The sequence below is a fragment of the Sprattus sprattus genome (genome assembly GCF_963457725.1).
Source record: "Sprattus sprattus genome assembly, chromosome: 12".
Classification (NCBI taxonomy): domain Eukaryota; kingdom Metazoa; phylum Chordata; class Actinopteri; order Clupeiformes; family Clupeidae; genus Sprattus; species Sprattus sprattus.
The window spans coordinates 3,022,563-3,042,562 of NC_137910.1; the positions used below are offsets into that span (position 1 = coordinate 3,022,563).

The 20,000-nt window shown below is 42.0% G+C and overlaps 2 protein-coding genes across 2 annotated transcripts in view; one reads left to right on the plus strand and one right to left on the minus strand.

Annotated features, from left to right (window-relative positions):
* The window catches only part of lrrfip2 (leucine rich repeat (in FLII) interacting protein 2), a 37,384-nt gene extending 31,801 nt beyond the window's left edge, over positions 1-5,583 (minus strand). Inside the window, exons 1-2 of the mRNA XM_080848486.1 lie at positions 5,217-5,583; positions 3,403-3,553 (exon numbers count right to left, since the gene is read on the minus strand). The gene's annotated coding sequence lies outside the window, so the exon portion shown is untranslated. The remainder of the gene's footprint in view (positions 1-3,402; positions 3,554-5,216) is intronic.
* Positions 5,584-8,560: 2,977 nt separating this feature from the next.
* Positions 8,561-20,000, plus strand: part of ate1 (arginyltransferase 1) — a 64,866-nt gene continuing 53,426 nt past the window's right edge. The window contains 5 exon segments of the mRNA XM_080848550.1: positions 8,561-8,664; positions 14,921-14,984; positions 15,925-15,987; positions 18,308-18,411; positions 18,767-18,991. Of these exon segments, the coding sequence (XP_080704676.1) occupies positions 8,565-8,664; positions 14,921-14,984; positions 15,925-15,987; positions 18,308-18,411; positions 18,767-18,991 (556 nt within the window). The 5' untranslated portion in view covers positions 8,561-8,564.

A 20,000-nucleotide genomic window follows, 5' to 3' on the forward strand; every position in this document is an offset into this window, starting at 1 on the left:
ACATACTGCAGGTGTACGTGCATATAGGTCGGATTACAGCCAGCAGTAATGTCACACAAACAGTGGCATTGGTGGATGGGAAAAGAAAAAATCTTATTTCAACTACCTCTTGACCAGGTTAGGTTCAATGTGATTAACCAAGTTGAATCCTGTATCAATTAGCCTTCTTCTTGTACTATGCTCATATTAAAAAATGAATAATAAAAAAAAAAGAATAGTATAGTAGCATGTCACTATGAGCCTCAAATCTACTTTTAAACCAGTTTCAGTGAAACCAGGGCAGTGACTGTATGCTAGTGTGATTTTAACTGCAGCCACATATTTAGAGAAAGTGTTTGGAAGTAATGGTGTCAGCGTTTGGTCACTGTTATCATTACAGTTAGTTTTAAGGCTATGCATGCAGGAGTGTGTAGTTTACTGAGCAGCTATTTGTTGCCTTATCACATAAACACCATGATTAATGATGGTCTCAGCCCAGACTGGTCAGATGATTCAAGCGTTTATGGTAGCTCTGCAGCTAAGGGGGTGAGGCTCCATATGGTTTCATTTTTGGATCAGAATTAGTACAGTGTGGGATAAAAAAATATATGTTTCACATTTAATTAAATTATTTTTTTATCCCACATTAGTCTGATACAGTCATCATCCAAAAAATATAACACGAAAAGTGCTACAACACTTTGAGTGAAGAGTCTTCTAACTCAGCAACTCGGTTCTTCTCCAATATTGACATTACCAGATTTTTGGCAAGGCATACTTGTTTATTAACAATGTTTGCATACGTTTTGGCATATCATATCCCCACATTTGTTAAACAACTCTCTCCGTGATGGTTTGCGCACATGAGCCCGAAGCTGAAGTCTGAAATGCGTGCCAATTCACAGTCATAAATCCATCCTCTCTTTTGAAGGAGACTGGTTCAGCTGCTGTCATGCATCACTTCCAGCATTTCACTGGCTGAACTGGGCCACACACACACACACACACACACACACACACACACACACACACACACACACACACACACACACACACACACTCTTCGGCTGCACTGGGCTGTGCGGGCGTATTAGGATGGCTGTATCTATGAGAAACAGCATTCTCCTGTTTCCTCAACAGAGTCCGCTTACGGTACCGCAATGACTCTGTGCTCCACACCCTGACGGGCGCCACAACAATGCTGCCATTCACCCCCCCCCCCCCCCCACCCTGGCTGGGTTTGCTTAACACAACACACTCAGAGGGAGACCTCATGTTAGTGCTGTGTTTTTCACCAGAATAAATAAACTAAGTGCAGTGTTTAGGAAGACATCTATCAAGAAACCCAAAGCGCGTTACATTGAACTCACTCTAGATTATCATCAGAGGCCTGCAGTGTGCCTGTGCATTAAGAGCTGCTGGCTGAGTGCTCAGGTATGTCTGCACATTTCTCTCTGAGGCCTGCCTGCCTGTTGGGACATGCACCGCACAGAGTCCAGGTGAGGTGGAAATCTACTGCACCTCCATTACGTACCAGCCCATCCCAGACGGACATGCTGTACTTCCACCAGCATCGAGCAGCTTGCTCAAAGTAATGCTTTAAAAGTACTAAAAAACTATAAAATAAAAATAAAAACACCACAAATGTCACATCTATTCAAAGGTCACTGAACATTCCATAGATCCACAACCAAATCATTAAACTATGCACCACACCAATGAGCACTGCCATGATGAAATACAAGAGTGTACCATGCTGATACCAATTTTGGCACATTGCAGCTATGGATTTGGTAGATACATTTCCCAAGTGCATGGGCTGCGTGTCGTGCGTGTGTTGCGGGCGCTGCTCGGCCGCTGTGTTGCGTGCGCTGCGTGTGTTGCGTGTGCTGCGTGTGTTGTGTGTGCTGCGTGTGTTGTGTGTGCTGCGTGTGCTGTTTGTGCTGCTGTGTGTGTGCTACGTGTGTGTGCTGCGTGTGTGTGCTGCGTGTGTGTGCTGCGTGTGTGTGCTGCGTGTGTGTGCTGCGTGCGGTTCTCAGCCGTGGGGGCTCCAGAGACAGGCGTGTCCCTACTGGCTCAGCCCCCCCTGCCTGCTGCTGTGTCTCCAGCATGGGCTGAGCCAGTCCAGGGCCTCTGCTGCAGCACAAACTGGCCTGGCCCCGTGGAACTGGCTTGGCAGCATAGCACATGGCATGTTAACCAAACAAGTGTTATGTGCAAACATGCGTTGTTGCTTCATGCCCCACAGGGCTGTGTTTTGTGCCACTAATTGCCCCGCCAACATCTCTTCCACACAAGAACATTTTGATGCATTGAAATTATTCAAGAATGATTACATGACTTCCCTTCCACCCAGAATATAGCACCATATGCTGGAATTGATAAGGGCTTACTTCCCATTCTATTTGACCAAACCTATTTTTGGTCCCCTTTATTTTAAAGTTTCTGGACTTTTCAACTGAGATCACAAAATGACATACAAGAAACACAATGTGCTGGGTCAATTAAACTTTTTCTGATCATTTCCTGAAGACAGGAAATGTTTTCTTACAAATGTTATTAGGCTAAATTTCCTCAATACCATATGACATCAAAATGAACACAGATGAGAATAAGCAGGCTGTCGAGCAAGATCGGCCTATCCAAGTCTTGACCATATTACAGAAAGGATCCATTCAAATCTCTCTCTTTCTCTGAAACCATATTAAATCCTCTTCAGCTGTGTGATAGGCTAACTGGTTATGTCTGCTAAATCCCACTTGTAAAGTTCATTGAACTTCGCTTGAACATTCAAACAGAAATAAAACTAGAAGATTACACACCAATGAGACCAGCGTTATAAATATTAGACATAGTTTTGCACTATGTGACCTTAGATTGCCGTCAAATAATCTGGGACACAACATCTGGAGATTACAGCTCTATGCACACATGTGGATTTACCATCTGTAATACATTTGCCGACCATTCTGTAAAACCATTTTAGATTATTTTCTAACCAACATGCAACATCACCCAGTAAATATATGAGAGGGTCTTTCAGCACACTGATATATCCAGGTCACAAGTGTGTCTGAAGCACAAGAAAGTGAGGATCACAAACTGTGTCTGATGCACAATAGAATGAGGGTCACAACTGTGTTTGATGCACAAGAGAGTGCGGAATGGAAGAGGTAGAATGAACGCTACAAAAGAGAGAGGGTGTGAGGAAGTATAAAGAGACACAATGACTCCAGAGAGAAGGATAGAAAAGGATGGAAGGGATGGGGGATCGCATCTAAACCACAGCTGAAAGAAGACAGAAGACAGACAAGGAGAGGGACAACATACCTCCCGGGCTATGCTACTTAATGCCTCATCCTCGGCTGAGAAGCAATCTAAATCACAGCTGAAAGAAGAAAGACAAAGAGAGGGACAACATACCTCCCGGGCTATGCTACTTAATGCCTCATCCTCGGCTGAGAAGCGATCCTTGATAGGGGCTCGCTTCCGTCCTGGGGTCCCCACATGTCTTCACCGGCCCCACCAGCAGCTCTGAAGTGCTCTCAGGAGAATGGTCTGTTTGTAGTGCTCTCTGCAGAGGAGAGAGAGGTGGACAACATAGAAACAAAGTCTTCAGCGAGGAACTCATCATTTTAAAAAACACTTAAAAATAGTGCAGTCGTACGCCATAACAAAACACAGAGCTTGATGGACAAGAGAGAACGGTTCAGCAGCCACACAGCCGTCCGTAACTACCTCCATGTGTTATGACAGAGCGCATAGTAGGCTCAAGCAATCTACAACATCCTCAACAGTGCTGCTGGCACACCGATCTGCCCGGCTGAACAACCCACTGCCCTGGCACAGTTGTAGACTTTGGCCAGCAGCACAATGGCACATCTACAACCATTAATCAGTTCAGTGCCAGCGTACAACCACAGATAAGCAAAACAACTTCCAGCCGTTCAGTGCAGGGCTAGTTAGTGAAGGTAGGTTACACTTTAACACAACAGAACATTTAGTTTTCAAGTATAAAGGCTCAGAGGAAAACAACTATTTAGAAGAGGCTGAGAACGGCTCTACATCCATATCTTGGCACAAGTAAGAAAAAATAAACTGCCTTACTCATGGCTGTCTGGGACGTATGTCCACACAGGATAAACATGGCGCTGGCACTGGACAGCTGATTAATGCTAAGGGCTTGTCACCAAAGCTTTACACAATGTGACAAACTGGAAAAATATTACAGGCATGAAGGCACAGCGCAAATCCACCCAGCCCTACAAAGGAAGGGCATCATGTCTGAGTCAATGGTCTGGCTTTTTCACAAGACGAAAAAAAGTACACAGACTTTTTATCATCATGACTGTGAAGCACGGAATTTAGCATTCACATGGCCCTTCTTCTTAAACATCATGTCTAGTTCGTAAACGTTTTCGACAGAATCTAAATGTGTACAAGTTGATATTATGTGTAAGTATTGTATTAGCCTAAGTTTAGACTATGAAGCATGGATATGACCTAACGTGAGTCAGCCAATGACGAGCATACCGATGGAAATGTAGTAATTAAGCCTTCTACTGAATTATGATCATAAACTAAGAGAACTGTGCTGCACTTTCAGTGAATTCGTTTTTTTTAAAAGCTCAAATTGGCGACCAGCAAGTCTGCTTATTTTGTTGGCTACTTTTATCTTCCCTGTAGCTAATATGAACTGTGACAGTTTGACAGACTGTCGTTAGCATTTATCGAGAAACACACACTATGTCAGGTGAACATTTTTAGCATATAATGAAAACAAAGCAGTCAGGCTGATGTTCACGGACACCTAAAAACGGACAGCCCTTTCTGGGTAGCGAAGTGTCTGCTACCTTGGGGTAACGTTAATGGCTTGCTAAATATAGATACCGTAGCGATAGAGTTAGCAATCCTAACGGGCTCCCTGAAAAAAAAGTTTTCTATGTTGTCCTCTACGTATTTTTGGCCAACTCAAAATCAATGCTCAATGAAAAATGATCCATATCTATGCGTGCTGATGTTAGCTCAAAGCAGGTGTTATCACAATGCCAGCTAGTCAACGAGCTAGCTCGCTTACGTTTATGGAATAGTTTTCCATCCACCAAGCAAGCTAGCTGGTTAGCCACCCTTGTAACCTACTAACGATATCTGACTTATTGATAGCTACCTGGCTAACTATTAGCTGTAATTGTTCAAGTTGCCTTGAATTTCATGACAGCTGAAAATAAAACCCTTACCTTTTGTTAGTATTCAATCAACATGGGGTAGCTCTTGTCCCCTTTAGAGCAGTGACCCCAGTTAAAATAGAACAGTCCTTTTGACCAACTTAGCTTGCCGGCTAGCTAGCCCACTTGCTAGCTAACCTCAGTTCTCCGCGAGTTGTGACAGCGCAAACTGACACTGCCCGTCTCGTCACACTTCCCAAAGAATGAAATTCCTTCGTTATGTTTTCCAACTAATTTGTGTCCAGGGCTCTCACTCCCCAGTGCTTCTTGTCTCCGATACACACGTATACTATTAAAGCCGATTTATTTGAGAAAAATGCCCTTTCTTTTTCTCCTGGTCAGCACTGTCCTGTTCTCCCTCACCACCACCGTCCTCCGATTCTTGGAGATGTCAGTGGGTGACGCTACACTTTCCCCGGATGTAAGTGAAGCCAGGGTGGAGGCAGAGGCGTTATTTTCCATCAGCCACTGGCAACCCCCAGTGATCCACACTCGTATGGAGCGCTCATGACTTTTATTAGGAGGACTAGCAAACGAAGTGCCCTCAAACGATGAGACTGTTTGAATTTCCTCTATATCTGCATCTCTGGAATGCCCAGCGGAAATAGATAAAAATGCTGCTTTAACTTCTTCTGTCCTGATAGTTTAGACTCTCTCGGAAGACCACCATGATTTCTTGTGAAAACAAGCAGAATCCCATGCAGTTGAATATTTAAAGCCACAACAAATGTGACGTTCGTGGTATGATGTGAAACTTTTCGTGGTGTAACCTATTACCAGCATGTTCTTAGTTTTTCCAATATTTCTCACCCTGCGCAAATCTACTTAGCAAAATTATCTGCTTTCCATAGCCTAAAAGAGGACTTAATGTAGCAGAGTTATAGTCCCGTATAGTCCTCTACACTTAAACATGACTAATTAGAATTTTTGCGCCAAACGAAATTTTCCACACACAGAAACCTTTGGAAAAAGAGGCAAAAAAATGTTCGGCAGAAAAGATTGCCCTCTGTTGCCGAAAAAAGCGTATTGCAGAAATATGTGTCGTTCAACCTCGTTCCCTCTCCCTCTCGTGAGTCGACATGTTACTGGCTGAGGCCTGTATTTAGACAAAACAGGTGCATTTGACACATGAAAGTATGCCTAGCCTAAATTTAAAGGGGTGTTTTAAAGAGTTAAATTAATAACAATGTTCAACATTATACTGAATACATTTTATAGACAACAGAAAGAGTACCTAAACTATAAGAAGAAACGCAATACATTTTGATAAGAAAGCAAAAAAATCTCTCCTTAACCTTTAACTAGGTACGACTTTGCACTATATATATACAATGTAAAAATATAAATGTGTATATATATTTTTATTTAATTTGTTTATTTTCTATCTTATGTTATGTATTTTATGTATTCTATTTTTTATCTTAAATCTTTGTGCACTCTATCCCTGTTTTTATGTTTTGTTTTTATTCAATGTCTATTTTTGTGTGGATCACTGTGCATGTCATTTCTTCGTCAACGTAATTTCTTTGCTGTTAAGCACTTTGAGCTGCATTGTTTTGCATTAAATCAAGTTTATAATTATTATATTATTATTATATGCATTAGAATCAAAATGTTTGAAAATAAAACCTTATCCAAGCAATGACATAATACAATGTGACAGTCATATTTAATGGATACATATGCTATGGACCCTAAAGTTATTTTTTCCAGAACAAATTTGATGAAGTCTTCTTAATTCACCCCGGTATACTGCAGGTGTCTCCTCTTTTCCGCTTCTCTTGACTGGCGGTAGATTAGTATCCCTCTTTCACTAGGAAACAGATCTTAGCTAAATGTGAGTGGATCTGTCAGTGCACTGTAGCCATGTAGGTCATTCTAAACCTTCATTGCCACAGGAAACGTGATAACCTGCCTGCCCGTCATATTTGATACTCCATCTGTACACACACCAAAGTCAAATGCAGTAAGTCAAACGTATTCCTCATTCATATACAACGTTTGCCTAATTATAAAAAGCTGAATACTTCACTTCCATTTCCCAATATATCCACAGATAGTAAAAGGGCTATAGTTGTATAATATTCTTTGAAGTTTTTATGTTAGTTGAATATTACTTTAGTTTTAAGGCTTTGTTTGGGCCTCATTTATTAAGATCTTCCATGAGTGTCATTGTTAAATTAGGTAGGTGCCACAATTCACATAAAACCCAACATATGAACGGCAAATGTTTATTATTATTATTATTAATAACAACAACAACAATAATAATAATAATAATAATAATAATACACTTTATTTATATAGTACCTCTCATGCAAAAGAATGCAGCTCAAAGTGCTTAACAACAAATACATTATGTGCACAAAGAAATTGCATGCACAGTGATCCACACATTTTTTTTACATAAATTATTGACTAATTTTCAATAGAAATTACTTTGAGTGTAACCTTAAAAAGCTCCTCGTGCATATGTTTGTGCATTTCACTTGATAAATTAGGCTAAATGTTTTAAATAACTTTCTATCTTAAGCCCCTTTCAGCTCCTTGGCGCCCCCTTGTGGGCCCCCGGCCACACTGTTGAAAACAACCAATGTAGGCACACAGCGCGTACCTGGGACGTAAACATATATACCAATCATATGTTTTAAATGCACACTATTGTAGAGGCAAAAGGCGTAAGATCTGGATATAGATGTGGCTACTGCGGAGTTTCTCATGGAAAAATTTCATATGGTGAGTAGCAGCCTGAATAGCAAGTTATCTTTGAGGTGTGCAAGGGTACTAGCCTGCTAGCTTTTTGAGCTTTTTGAGGCTACCGACCGGCGCAAGGTAAATCACAAAATATACTTGCAGGTGCATGCAGCCTATGTGTAGTAGGTATACAGTTAATCGAGTCTACACAAATTTGACAATATCGACTGAACCACCATCGAAAATAAAGAGTTGACTGAGACTATTTTGAGTGTTTTCTTAGTCACCAGCCAAACTGAGGTTTTTAACTGTTAAAAAACTAAATTACAAACCTTTACGCATATCATATAATAACCATAGGGGGTTATAAAGTTTCACCTGTGCAGAACAGTTCAGTGTAACAAACTGCTGGCTAAAATTGCGGGTGCCCATAAAGTAGTTAAATATTGATAAGTTGGTGTCATTGTGTAATCGTAGTTTACGACTTTCTGGTAACCAAACTATGATGAGAAAGACCTACTAAAATACTAGACTTGTTATACTTGTGACTTGTTGAAGTACCTTGTTTAAGTACCCTGTACCTTCTTTCTATGGTGGAAGGAGGTGTTCCCCCATAACATCGCCGGGTAGTTTTCTGCTGCTGGTTAGTTGTGACCATTTAGGAAGATGGCAGCAGGCAGCTCATACAGCATTGTAGAATACTTTGGTGGAGATGATGGATATCGCTGTGGCTATTGTAAAAACGAAAAGGGCAACTTCTCGCATGGTGAGTAGAAATTGCGAGGTTGAGGTTATAACTAGATAGATTTTAGAATTGTAACGTGTGTAATTTTCTTTTTAATCTCTTGAATCAGTTGGGTCGATGTTAGCTAGCTCGCTATCTGGCTGACAAACCGCTTTAGCAAATCAGCTGTGCTAGCCTAGGGAGCGACACTAAGTAGAAAGACTGACCTGTACCTCATGATAGTTTCGTATCATTTAAGTGTTTCCCCCCGTTAATAATCGTTTGTTTGGAAGATACCCTCACAAGCAATTTGATAAGAGCTAAATTACTGTATGTTAATGTTAGGCAATGCTAACGTCAGTTCAGCTGTCATGGCTCTTGCAGGCTAATGTTTAGTGGTAGTCCCTATCGTTTGACTGGTAGGGTTAGTAAACCAGTGCCAAAAAACCGCAGCGACACTACTTAGCAATTCTGGACGCTTTAAGTTGAATTACCTCGGCCAAGGAGGTTGTGTTTTCACCTGTGACCGTTAGTTTTTTTGTTGGTTGGTTGGGTTGTTAGCTCGCAGGATCACTCATAAACTACTCTGAGGATTTGCATGAAACTTGGTGAAAAGGTGTTGCATGGGCCAAGGAACAACCCGGTAGGCTACATTTTGGGGCGGGTCTGACTCGCATGGTGCCTGTACGAATGTTGTATGCCATTTGCCCTTGATATGCGCTCTTATAGGCGAAGTGCCATTCTTGTAACAACGTTACCAGGGTCACAGTTCCTCTTTAAAATATGAGGATAATCTTTGTTTATAGTCTCGACCAATGTGCTTTGTCACAGTATGCGCTGCCAACCTGTCTGGTTTGTTTAACATTCATACCCTTCAAAGAGGGACACAAGGACCTAAAGTCGTTAAGGTGCCTCTGTCATCCCAACTCCTAGATTTAAAAAACTTGCTATATGTGTAATTGCCGGGGTGTGGGGGTTTGGATATAGGCCAAAATATATTACAGTTTCAGGTATTCTCAGTTGAGAGTTTTACTCAAACCTTTGCAAGTTTGCAACACTGCTCTAGAAGAGATGATGCATGTGGCTTTCACATGCTTGCATATGTTCTCATCATAACACATGTTGTCTGTATTCTGAAAGGCTGTTTGTTGAAATGTTGAGTCACATGCATCTAGGCTACTCCATTTATAATACTTTTTTGTTGAAGGTCCACTCCTGTGTGTAGCTAAGGCAAATGCATGCTAGTATGTGCTGTCTAATCTCAATAGGTCATTTTGCCTGGTCTGAAGGTATTGATTTCTCAATAGGGTCCATATCTAGCATAGCTTTATTTATGCTTGGCTGTGCTGTATTAGTACTGTTAATAAATGGAATTAATGAATGGAATTAATGAATGGATTCTTAAGACGTTGTTTTCTGTATTCTGAATGGCTGCTTGTTGTTAGTGTGCAAGAGGGCTATTTGTTTAGAGACATTAGGGAAACCTTGGGAAGTTTGAACAGTGTTTGAGCATTGATTATTTCAAATATAACTAATTTGCAATATCATTCTGCAATATCATTAACTCGTCTTTGTTTATGCTCCCAGAGAAGTTTGGATATTGTGTGTGTGTGTGTGTGTGTGTGTGTGTGTGTACGAGAGTTAAGTCTCTATCCCCAAAGTCTTTGCTTTCACTTTCTGGCACACATAGACGGCAATTCACTTCCCCTTGACCTAGTGGACCTAGATCTTGACATTGGGCAACACCTTTCTCGGAAATGTGACCGTTGAAGACAACGCTAAAACTGGCTTAATAAGAAGATGGGAAGGATTTTTCTTCAGGGCTGTGTTGTAACCAGCTGAGTGGTGATTGGGGAGAGGGAGGGGTAACGTTATATAAATAGTCCAGAGCAATTCCGCCTACCTCTCACTGTTTGGGCCTCTAATGGATCACCCCTGCTGTAATCTGGGCACTATTATTAGACAGCCACTATGTCATTCAGGAAGTGGAAAAGGCTCCCAACAGGTAATCTTAGAGTAACAGGGAATAACTTCAGCAGTGCTAAGACTCCGAGGGTCTGTTTGGTCGTTGTCTTGTGTTTTAAAACTAATCTGTGCTAAATGGTCGGTGTTTAATGGCCGTGACCTGGTAGCCTGGCCTGGACCAGTGGGACCAGGAAAGTGACTGACTATGAAATAATTGGTCGTTCCATATCTAGGCCTATTTACAAACTGAAACTATATGTCAACAAACAAATAGCCTACTGTTTTCAACAGTGATTGTGGATTACGCTGTAGAATTTTGAAAGGTACTTTCAGAATAAACCTACATGGAACAACTTAGTCAAAGTCTGTTTTCAGTCCTAACACACCACCTTGTGCTCGTAACCCAAGAAGCTTGCCGTGACCGTATAGTGGTTAGTACTCTGCGTTGTGGCCGCAGCAACCCCGGTTCAAATCCGTGTCACAGCACAAGTCTGACATTGTGATGACTAACTCTAACAACTGTGTGTGAGTTTGCAAGCAGCTTGAGAGGGCATAGTCACTTCCATGTGAATGGAAAGGTTGTGCATGTACATGTGCCAAGCACAGCATCCTGAAGGCCTTTCAGGTAGTGTAGTCTCTGGTTTACATCATGCTAATGGGATTAGCTCAACTCCAGCCAACTGGCACAGACAAAGCTGTCTGGTGCTGGAAAAGCCTGTCATGTTCTGGAGAGGATTGGAACACATGGCCATGATGGACCACTTCCGTCACAGCAAACCTGGAAGAGGTCCGTCTTAAAGTCTGTGTCTTAAAGCATCTTCAGTGTGGCGTTTTAAAGGGAAAACAGGTGCGGATTTTTTTCTGTAGGCTACTAGCTTCTGTAGGGTACTGGCTATTGATTGGTTTTTGACTCGTTTCATTTTTCCCAAATTACCTCATGGTTTCACCACAGAGTTTAGTGAATATTTGTAGAATAGAGAAGTTATTTCACTGGAAAAATAGCCTCCATTAGGACCCCACTTCCATCCATTATTTTTATGGTAATTTGCCGTATTGGCATTGTGGGAATTGGAGCCAGTGCCATTATTCTGGCCAAGTCGGTCTGTCGTTCGACCCTTTTGTGACCTAGTAACAATGATTAGGCCTAAGTGGTTCAAGTGGGAATATGAGCCACAAGATTCCTCGTCTTCGAGGAGGGCAAGGGAAAGGGAAACTCCCTCTTCCCTCTACCTTTGATGTAATTGATGGCTAAGTGGGATAATGGTTATTCAATATCGATTATGGATTGTTTTTAAGCTGACAATTTTATGGATAACTATGTGAAATAGGGTTTACATTTACCTTTCATAAGCCAAATTGTGATGTTTTGGTGACATTAACCATGTACATAGATAGTTGGGACCGAGTCCTTGTTCTCTTAATCATTCAATTAATCAAGGGGGGGAAAAAAATCATAGTTTAAGTGAAACACAACATTTGTCAGTGTGTTATAGTCACACTGTCAGTCTTGATCAACGCAGTCCAGACTCCTGGTTGGCACGGACACAGGTCACTACACTGTACTAAGCACAACAGATGAGTTCCATTTCTCCATCAGCATCCTCCACGCAGGTCTTTTTTGGAGGATATTTCCCATTGGCTAATGAAGTTACACTCCTCTTCTCCCTTTGGGGGAGATAGAATAACCTATCACAGGGCCTAGGCTACTTGTGGAGCCCCGCCCTGCATATATGCAATGTAAGCCATACCCCACCCTGTTGCTCTCACCCACCTGTTGCTAATGGAAAACTGGTGTGGTATACAGAATCTACTTATCATCAACTGATAAACTAAACTAAACACTCTCTCCTGTGTATCCATATCTACCCGAAACATGTATTGTTTGATTTTGGTCTAAAAGGATTTTAGTGTTTACTTTCCCTGGCTCTGTCCCTGCCTTTTAAAAGATCAGTTACAGGAATCAAAGAATCAGATTATGGCTTTTGTGTTGGGCCGCATTGTGCTGATGTCAACATCTGATGTCAACATATTTAAACGGAGTGGCAGCTGTTGGGTCTGTGTTTAGCAGCCATTCAGTAGCCTGCCATTTGTTAAAGTAGATGATGGCAGTAATACAGATTGAAATGTTGAAGTCACCTGGGAGGGCTGCTTCTATTTCTGATGGTAGTGTTAGCTGTTCTGATTTCTTGTGGTTGCATTTGTTCATATGGCCCAGGCAGAGTGTATTAGTATTCCAGCTGGTCTTGAATAGGACTGTCTTCTGGCAGAATGCATCTGTTCTAGATTTACAGTTCTGCATGGAACTCTTTATTTGATTGAGAACTGAAATCAGAATGTTTCATGACAACCAACAACATTGTTAATGTCTGTCGTCAGTCAAGTGCTTCAACAAGGAGCCTCTTAGGGAATTGTCTTAATCCGCAATCCAGGTTACAACTGGACCCTCTTGTTACAAATCCTGTTACAAAAGGTGATTGTCTCGTTTACTGTGCACAGACTGTCACGCGATTGTGGCAGCGTTTTGTCTTCAGGTGACGCCAAAGGTGACACTCACAGGGCCTAATGCCACAGCAGAGGAGATTTATCTAGTAGCATCTTGACCTTGCCAAATCCCCCACAGGTGGTTAAGGTGTGGATGGGAAAGATATTGTTGTTGTAATCAGCCCTGTCGTAACGGTGGGAATAAAGTCTCTGAGTGGCTCCCTGTTAAGGGTCAGCTGTGCGACTCCAATGTGTGGGAATTAAGAAGGCCAAACACACACTAATGCCTGCAGCAACATCACAGTGGGGAAGGCTAAGCCCCGTGTTTGTTATGTTTGTGTGACGAAAGAGAGGAGACTCCCACACAGTTCTTTCACCATGGAACTGGCTGTCCTTTGGGTCCATCTGCAACTTCCTCTCAGGGTCAGATGTGTGTGTGTGTGTGTGTGTGTGTGTGTGTGTGTGTGTGTGTGTGTGTGTGTGTGTGTGTGTGTGTGTGTGTGTGTGTGTGTGTGTGTGTGTGTGTGTGTGTGTGTGTGTGTGTGTGTGTGTGTGTGTGTGTGTGTGTGTGTGTGTGTGTGTGTGTGTGTGTGTGTGTGTGTGTGTGTGTGTGTGTGTGTGTCTGTGTCTGTGTCTGTGTCTGTGTCTGTGTGTACGAGTGTTGTGCACTGTTTGAGTTATTTGACTACTTGTTGAATGTGTTAGAGAGAGAGCGTGCAGTCCAGTTAAGACTTCCTTTTGACTGTCCAGTTTGTGTGACATTTTGAGTAAGATTAGATCATGGTCCAGAGGATATCTGAAGGGTCCCTCTGAGGACAGTCACGCTGGACTGTGGGAATCTCTCTCCCTAGAGACTGGGCCTGGTAAAGTCTGCACAGAGCATATGGCCTAGCATGCATTGTACACATGGATACATAAATGACTGTCTCTGGCCATGTACACCCCTTTGCATACAACCGAAAGTGGACAGAGACCCACTGATATGTGTACATTTTGTTCAGAGTACTTGTACAGAGTGTACGTCATGTTTTGTTCTGTTATACTATGTTATGTTACGCAACGGTAGATTCTTTGGGCGGTGCCTTGTCTTGAGAATTTCAGTGCCCTGTCTGACCCTGTGTCATTTTGTGCATCTGACAAATAAAAGACTTGTAACTTGTGATTTCAGAGGTGTGATTATGGGTGATTTCAAAGTCCGTCTCCTTCAGAAAAGATAGTTGCTCAGATTAGCAAGTAGCATGATTGCCATGGCCTAGTCCTGTCGTTTATTTTGACGAGAAGGGGTGTGAATTTCAAGGCAAATTGTGTCTGACAGCCTGTTGGGGTTTAATTTAAGAATTCTTTGTGTCTGGAATTGTGATTGGTAACTGAATCCATCTTTTTTTTTTTTTATGCCCCTAATCAGTCGTTCTAGGATTTTGCAATTATGTGATTTTGCACATTGCCACACATTCAAGGATTTCCTGCAATTGCAATTTTATTGTATTACCTCAACATTTCTGCACAAAAACACAGTCATGGAAATGTAGCTTTGCTTGCGATTGCAATTTTAATCACAAATGTTGAGAATTCCAGCAACAAATTCAGTTGATTTTGGCTGCAACCATCACAACAAACCCTCGCAAGATCCTGGTTCGGAGTGCCTAACACACATGCCTCTCCTTTCCCATGCCTCGTGCTGTATTTTACTTGATACGGGATATTAATAGTGTATTCATCCACAGACACGAACAATTAATCCACATAAATGCAAGCTTATTTCTGTAGTCGTCTTTTGAAGTTAAAGAATCTCTCTTCCATCTCCTTCCTCTCTCTCTCTCTCTCTCTCTCTCTCTCTCTCTCTCTCTCTCAGGGATGTGGTCCCATACTATGACAGTTCAGGACTACCAAGACCTGATTGATCGAGGATGGCGACGGTGAGGCCACCAGCTCCTATATTTTCACAGTTGTGTCTCATTTGAAAAAAATCATGCTTTTATTCAAAATAACAGAATTATTTCATTCCACATAACAGTTTTGTCTGTATACCGACTAACATAATCTCTGAGCCCCTCAAACTGACCTCTAGGAAACCTAGTTAGTACTGAATTAGGCGCACCACTACAGAAATTTGACACAGTTTATTATTCATGACTAAATGTGGCCTACAGTTACATTTGTTTAATAGGGTGGTCGTAATTTAATAGTGTTATGCTACAGACGTATCATATTTACCCAACTATTAAGTGCACCGTATAGAAAACTGATTTACAGTATTTTCTGTGATTTTATAAAACAAACATGTGTATTGACCACACCCGTGTTTATTCCGCATGAGGTCACATTGCCATGTAGTTGTGGTGTGAGCATTACTAGCCATTTCAAAGTTGTATTAAGTAGGGATGGGCATTTCAAGCAAATATACTACACCCCACCCCTACACACACACACACACACACACACACACACACACACACACACACACACAAATACCTCATTTCCACTCACAGTGAAACCCGTTTCTTGACTGTTTATTTAGTGTAATGGTGTCGTGTGGGAATGGACACTAAATGTTGGACAGATTTTTCTTTTAAGTGCCAGTGCACCACTAGTGTAGGTCTACGCCATTGTACAGCATTTTTCTTTTCAACTGTATATGGAAATAAAAACTCTCACTGCGTAGCACTCAATAAACAAATACACAACTTGTTAATTAATAAAACAAAATAGTAGACATAATATATGAACATAATTTGCATGACACTACTTCTAATCAAGCCAAAAGATTTGTAAAAGAATCCCAGGGGAACCATGAGCCCACATGATGGATGTGAAGTTTGTGTCTTCTTACTAATGTCTTGTGCTCTGCCTCCTCAGGAGTGGGAAGTACGTGTACAAGCCCATCATGAACAAGACGTGCTGTCCACAGTACACCATAAGGTAAGACACACACACACACACACACACACACACACACTGCTGTCCACAGTACACCATCAGGTAAGAGGTCTCTACTGTGTCTAAGGTCATATGCACACGAAGTCTAGGGCCTCCGAATCGGATTTACTTTTCACACCAATCGAATCTTTTAATTTCGTAAATACGGAGGCTGGCAACGAGAGATTTGCGTAAAAACGGAGCCGCCAGATTGTGTTTAAAGGGCTGTAGTACATACCTCACACCTGTGGGTGGCGCTTTAGCGCTTTATTTACACAACTGAAAAAACGTGAAAAACCTAGAGACTATACAGCACGAGGATAAACACATTACACAAAACATTCAAGCTCCAATTAACAACATTACATTATGATGGTTAATAAAATCAGTGGTCAGACTAAAGGATATGAGAAAAATAATTATTTTTTCTATTTATAATAAAGAGTTTGGAACAGTACAACATGACATGTCTGTCATCCCATTTCCCATGAGCCTTTGCTGCGACCATTTTACATACATTTATGAATAAAAAAGCAAATTAAATCGCTGGCCAATTTATATTTGTGGTCATGAAAGTTATGTTACGTCTGAATAAGAAGAATTATATCAAGATAGGAGGCTAATCAAAAATCAGAAGGCTGGGTTAATGTTAGTGAATTCGAGGCCCACCACAAGTGAGATTTTGAGGGAGAACAAGCTATATATATTGTGGTTGGAGATTGCAAAACGATCACGTGGGGCAATGACGTCATCAGGTTGCGTGAAACCCTGCAGACGAACACCAGCCCCCGTACCGATTCAAATCTACTCACTTTGTACCCCAGACTTCGATCGTTGCGGAAACCGTGTGCGGATAGAGAGTGTTCGTATTTATGATAGGGCTATCGGTATTCTGCACGTTGCGGACGAAGACAAACTAGACTTCGTGTGCACATAGTATAAGAGCGCACACACACCCCAGAAAGCAGAGGGTGTGACTCAATCAACCGCCCAACTGATCTGGGCCTTGATGCGTTTTATGGTCAGCTGATAGCCAGGATCATAAATTAAGTCAAAGTCAAATTAGCTTCATTGTCAATTACTTCAAATGACAAGACATACAATGTAATCTAAAGAACGTGTCCCACTCTCCTACGGTGAAACATATAAAGTGCACAGGCACAATAGATAAGACAGGACATTACCTAATACTAAGTAGAACATACAGACAAGAAATTACATAATACAAGTAGAACATACAGATAAACGAATGAAGTGAATGATAGCATGCTAGCTGGCTACTTAGCCACTGTTGGTGGTTTAGCTTTTTATTTTGGCAAGCAGGAGAGTTTTGGGGATTGAATTCTCTGGACATTTGAATACAGCCTGAGACACATACTTAAGTAACGCATGTCCTGAACCTATTCATGTGCTTCAGGCGTTGATCAGAACATGTTATTTCATAATATGATCAAATGATCCATGGTCTTATCATGGATCTTATGTAGGGCTAAACGATTTGGGAAAATAACCACATTGCGATCCCCCCCCCCCCCCCTCCATCCAAATATTGCGATTGCGCTTCAATATGCGATTATTTTTATTTTATCCTCTTTTTTTCCCCCAACAAAACATAATGAATGATTTAAATATGACCAACACAATATTAGATACATTTAGTGTAAAATATTCTTTCCCACATTTTACATTTTTATTTAACTGCTCATTACAGAAACAAAAACAACAAATTGGTGGCAAATCGCAAATGCAATGAATCATCCAGCCCTAATCCTATGTGTAGGCAGATAGCACTGGGGATGGGGGGGACATGTCCCCCCCAGATTCATAGTGACCCTGATCCGTCCCCACCACTCTCCCTACGTAAGGCGACAATCATCAGTAAATAACGTTTAAAAGATGTTAGCGTCCCCCCCAGTTCAAAAATCCCATCTGCACTGATGTGTGTAGGTACATGATTCTGAGTGGGCACTCAGTGAAAGTGAAAGTGACTCTATGGCAGAGGTGGTGTAGACACACACACACTCTGTATTCCACCTCTGCATTTGACCCATCCAGGGTAGTGACACACACAGCACTCAGTGAACACACACAGTGAAGTGAAGTTACACTAACCCGGAGCAGTGAGCTGCCTTTGGCTGCGCCCGGGGAGCAGTGATCGGGGGTTAGGTGCCTTGCTCAAGTGATGGTTTGATCTGTGTCCATAGGGATAGGCGCGCTCTACTTCAAAACAAATATATAAATGCGTTTTCGGGTGCGAGTAAAAGAATGTAAACTATTGGTAGAATGAAAACCGCGCTCTCAAGCTTGATCTGTGTCCGTGCAGGTGTCATGTCTTGAAGTTCCAGCCATCCAAAAGCCACAAGAAGAACCTGAAGAAGATGAACAAGTTCCTGTCTGTGGGAGAGATCCCTGAAGGCCAGTGTGACGGTGAGAGTCACAAAGCTCCCTTTTCACAGTTACTATGTAAAGAAAATGGTGCCCTGAAAGTGAGTAGTCCTGCTACATTGTGAAGTAGTTATTAACTCTTAATTGGCTTCTCAATCAGAAATGCCATGTATGGGGATATTGGCCTTTTGGTAAAATAGATTCCATGGGTCTCCTCCAGGATAGAAGAATCAACTTTTTTTTGTGTGTGTGTGTGTGTGTGTGTGTGTGTGTGTGTCTGTGTCTGTGTATGTCTTTTTGTGTGTGTGTGTGTGTGTGTGTGTGTGTGTGTGTGTCTCTGTGTCTGTGTCTGTATCTGTGTCTTTGTGTGTGTGTGTGTGTGTGTGTGTGTCTGCAGGAGAGCCCATGGAATCCGTGTGTCAGGAGAGGGGGCCACCAGATCAGGACCCCTCCCAGCTGAGTGCCTCTGAGGTGGAAGGTCCCATCATTGGCCCCGCCCCTGAGAAGGAAGCCCAAACCAACAGTGCCCCCCCAGAGCCCCCCAGGCAGGAGTCTGCGCCCCCCAGGCAGGAGTCTGCCCCCCCCGCCAATGCCAAGGCCTCCCACTCTACCCCTGCACCAGGTGAGTGCATGCACCCATCCATTGCAGTTCCACGTTGGTGGAACGAACTGCATAGCACTACCAGAGCAGGGGCGTCCCTCTCTACCTTTAAGAAGCTCTTGAAGACCCAACTCTTCAGAGAGCACCTCCCTCCTAACTGGCACTGAATAGTGCTTAACTTGCACTTACATCAGTTACTTTCCTGCACTTTTCTTTTCTATTTCTTTATTATTTCTTATGTAAAGTAGTATTTATTGTTGCACTAGGTCTCTTACTGGTAGCTTGACTGTTCTCCCCTTTGTACGTCGCTTTGGACAAAAGCGTCTGCTAAATGACTAAATGTAAATGTAACGATCTAACGACATGGGAAACCCTTTAGTTTAAGCAGGCAGATCAGTGAGTTAGTGAATGAGTGTATACTGTATATCAATGCCCAGAGTTTCTCCAAACACAGAATTTAGTGGATAGCCTGCCTGGTCATTTTGGTGACATCTGCCTTTTAAAGTTGTCAGTAGGAAACAGGAAATTGTAACATCACCAATGATTTAAAATGGAAAGGATGAGAATATTTGTTCTCACAGAACAGACGTTTTTTTGCATGTTGGTTTTAAGCTTTTGTTTCAACTTCATCTTTACTGCAATACTGGTTTCCTTCAGAATATTTGTTAAATAGGTCTGACCAGCTATTTATTCAAAAATGCCAAGCATGCACATCTAAATGCGCTTTAATGTGAAATATTGAAAACGTTTTTCTCTCGCCTGGCTTAGTGAAATGTCCACAACCGCACAAAATGTTCTAAATCCCGTTTTGGAATGTGAACGTGAACTGGCCCAACCAGCTATTAAGCTTTTATGACCTCTTATTTGTTTTGTTTTCACTGTAACAATGAAGCAGCAATGCTCAGTTTGAAACTATTGTCTTGTTATCTTGAGCAACACCTCTGGCACACCACCACTGGCCACTTCTGCACTTCTTAAAATGACCAACAGATGGCAGCAGAGAGCTGCACTTCGGCGGAGTTGATTCTCA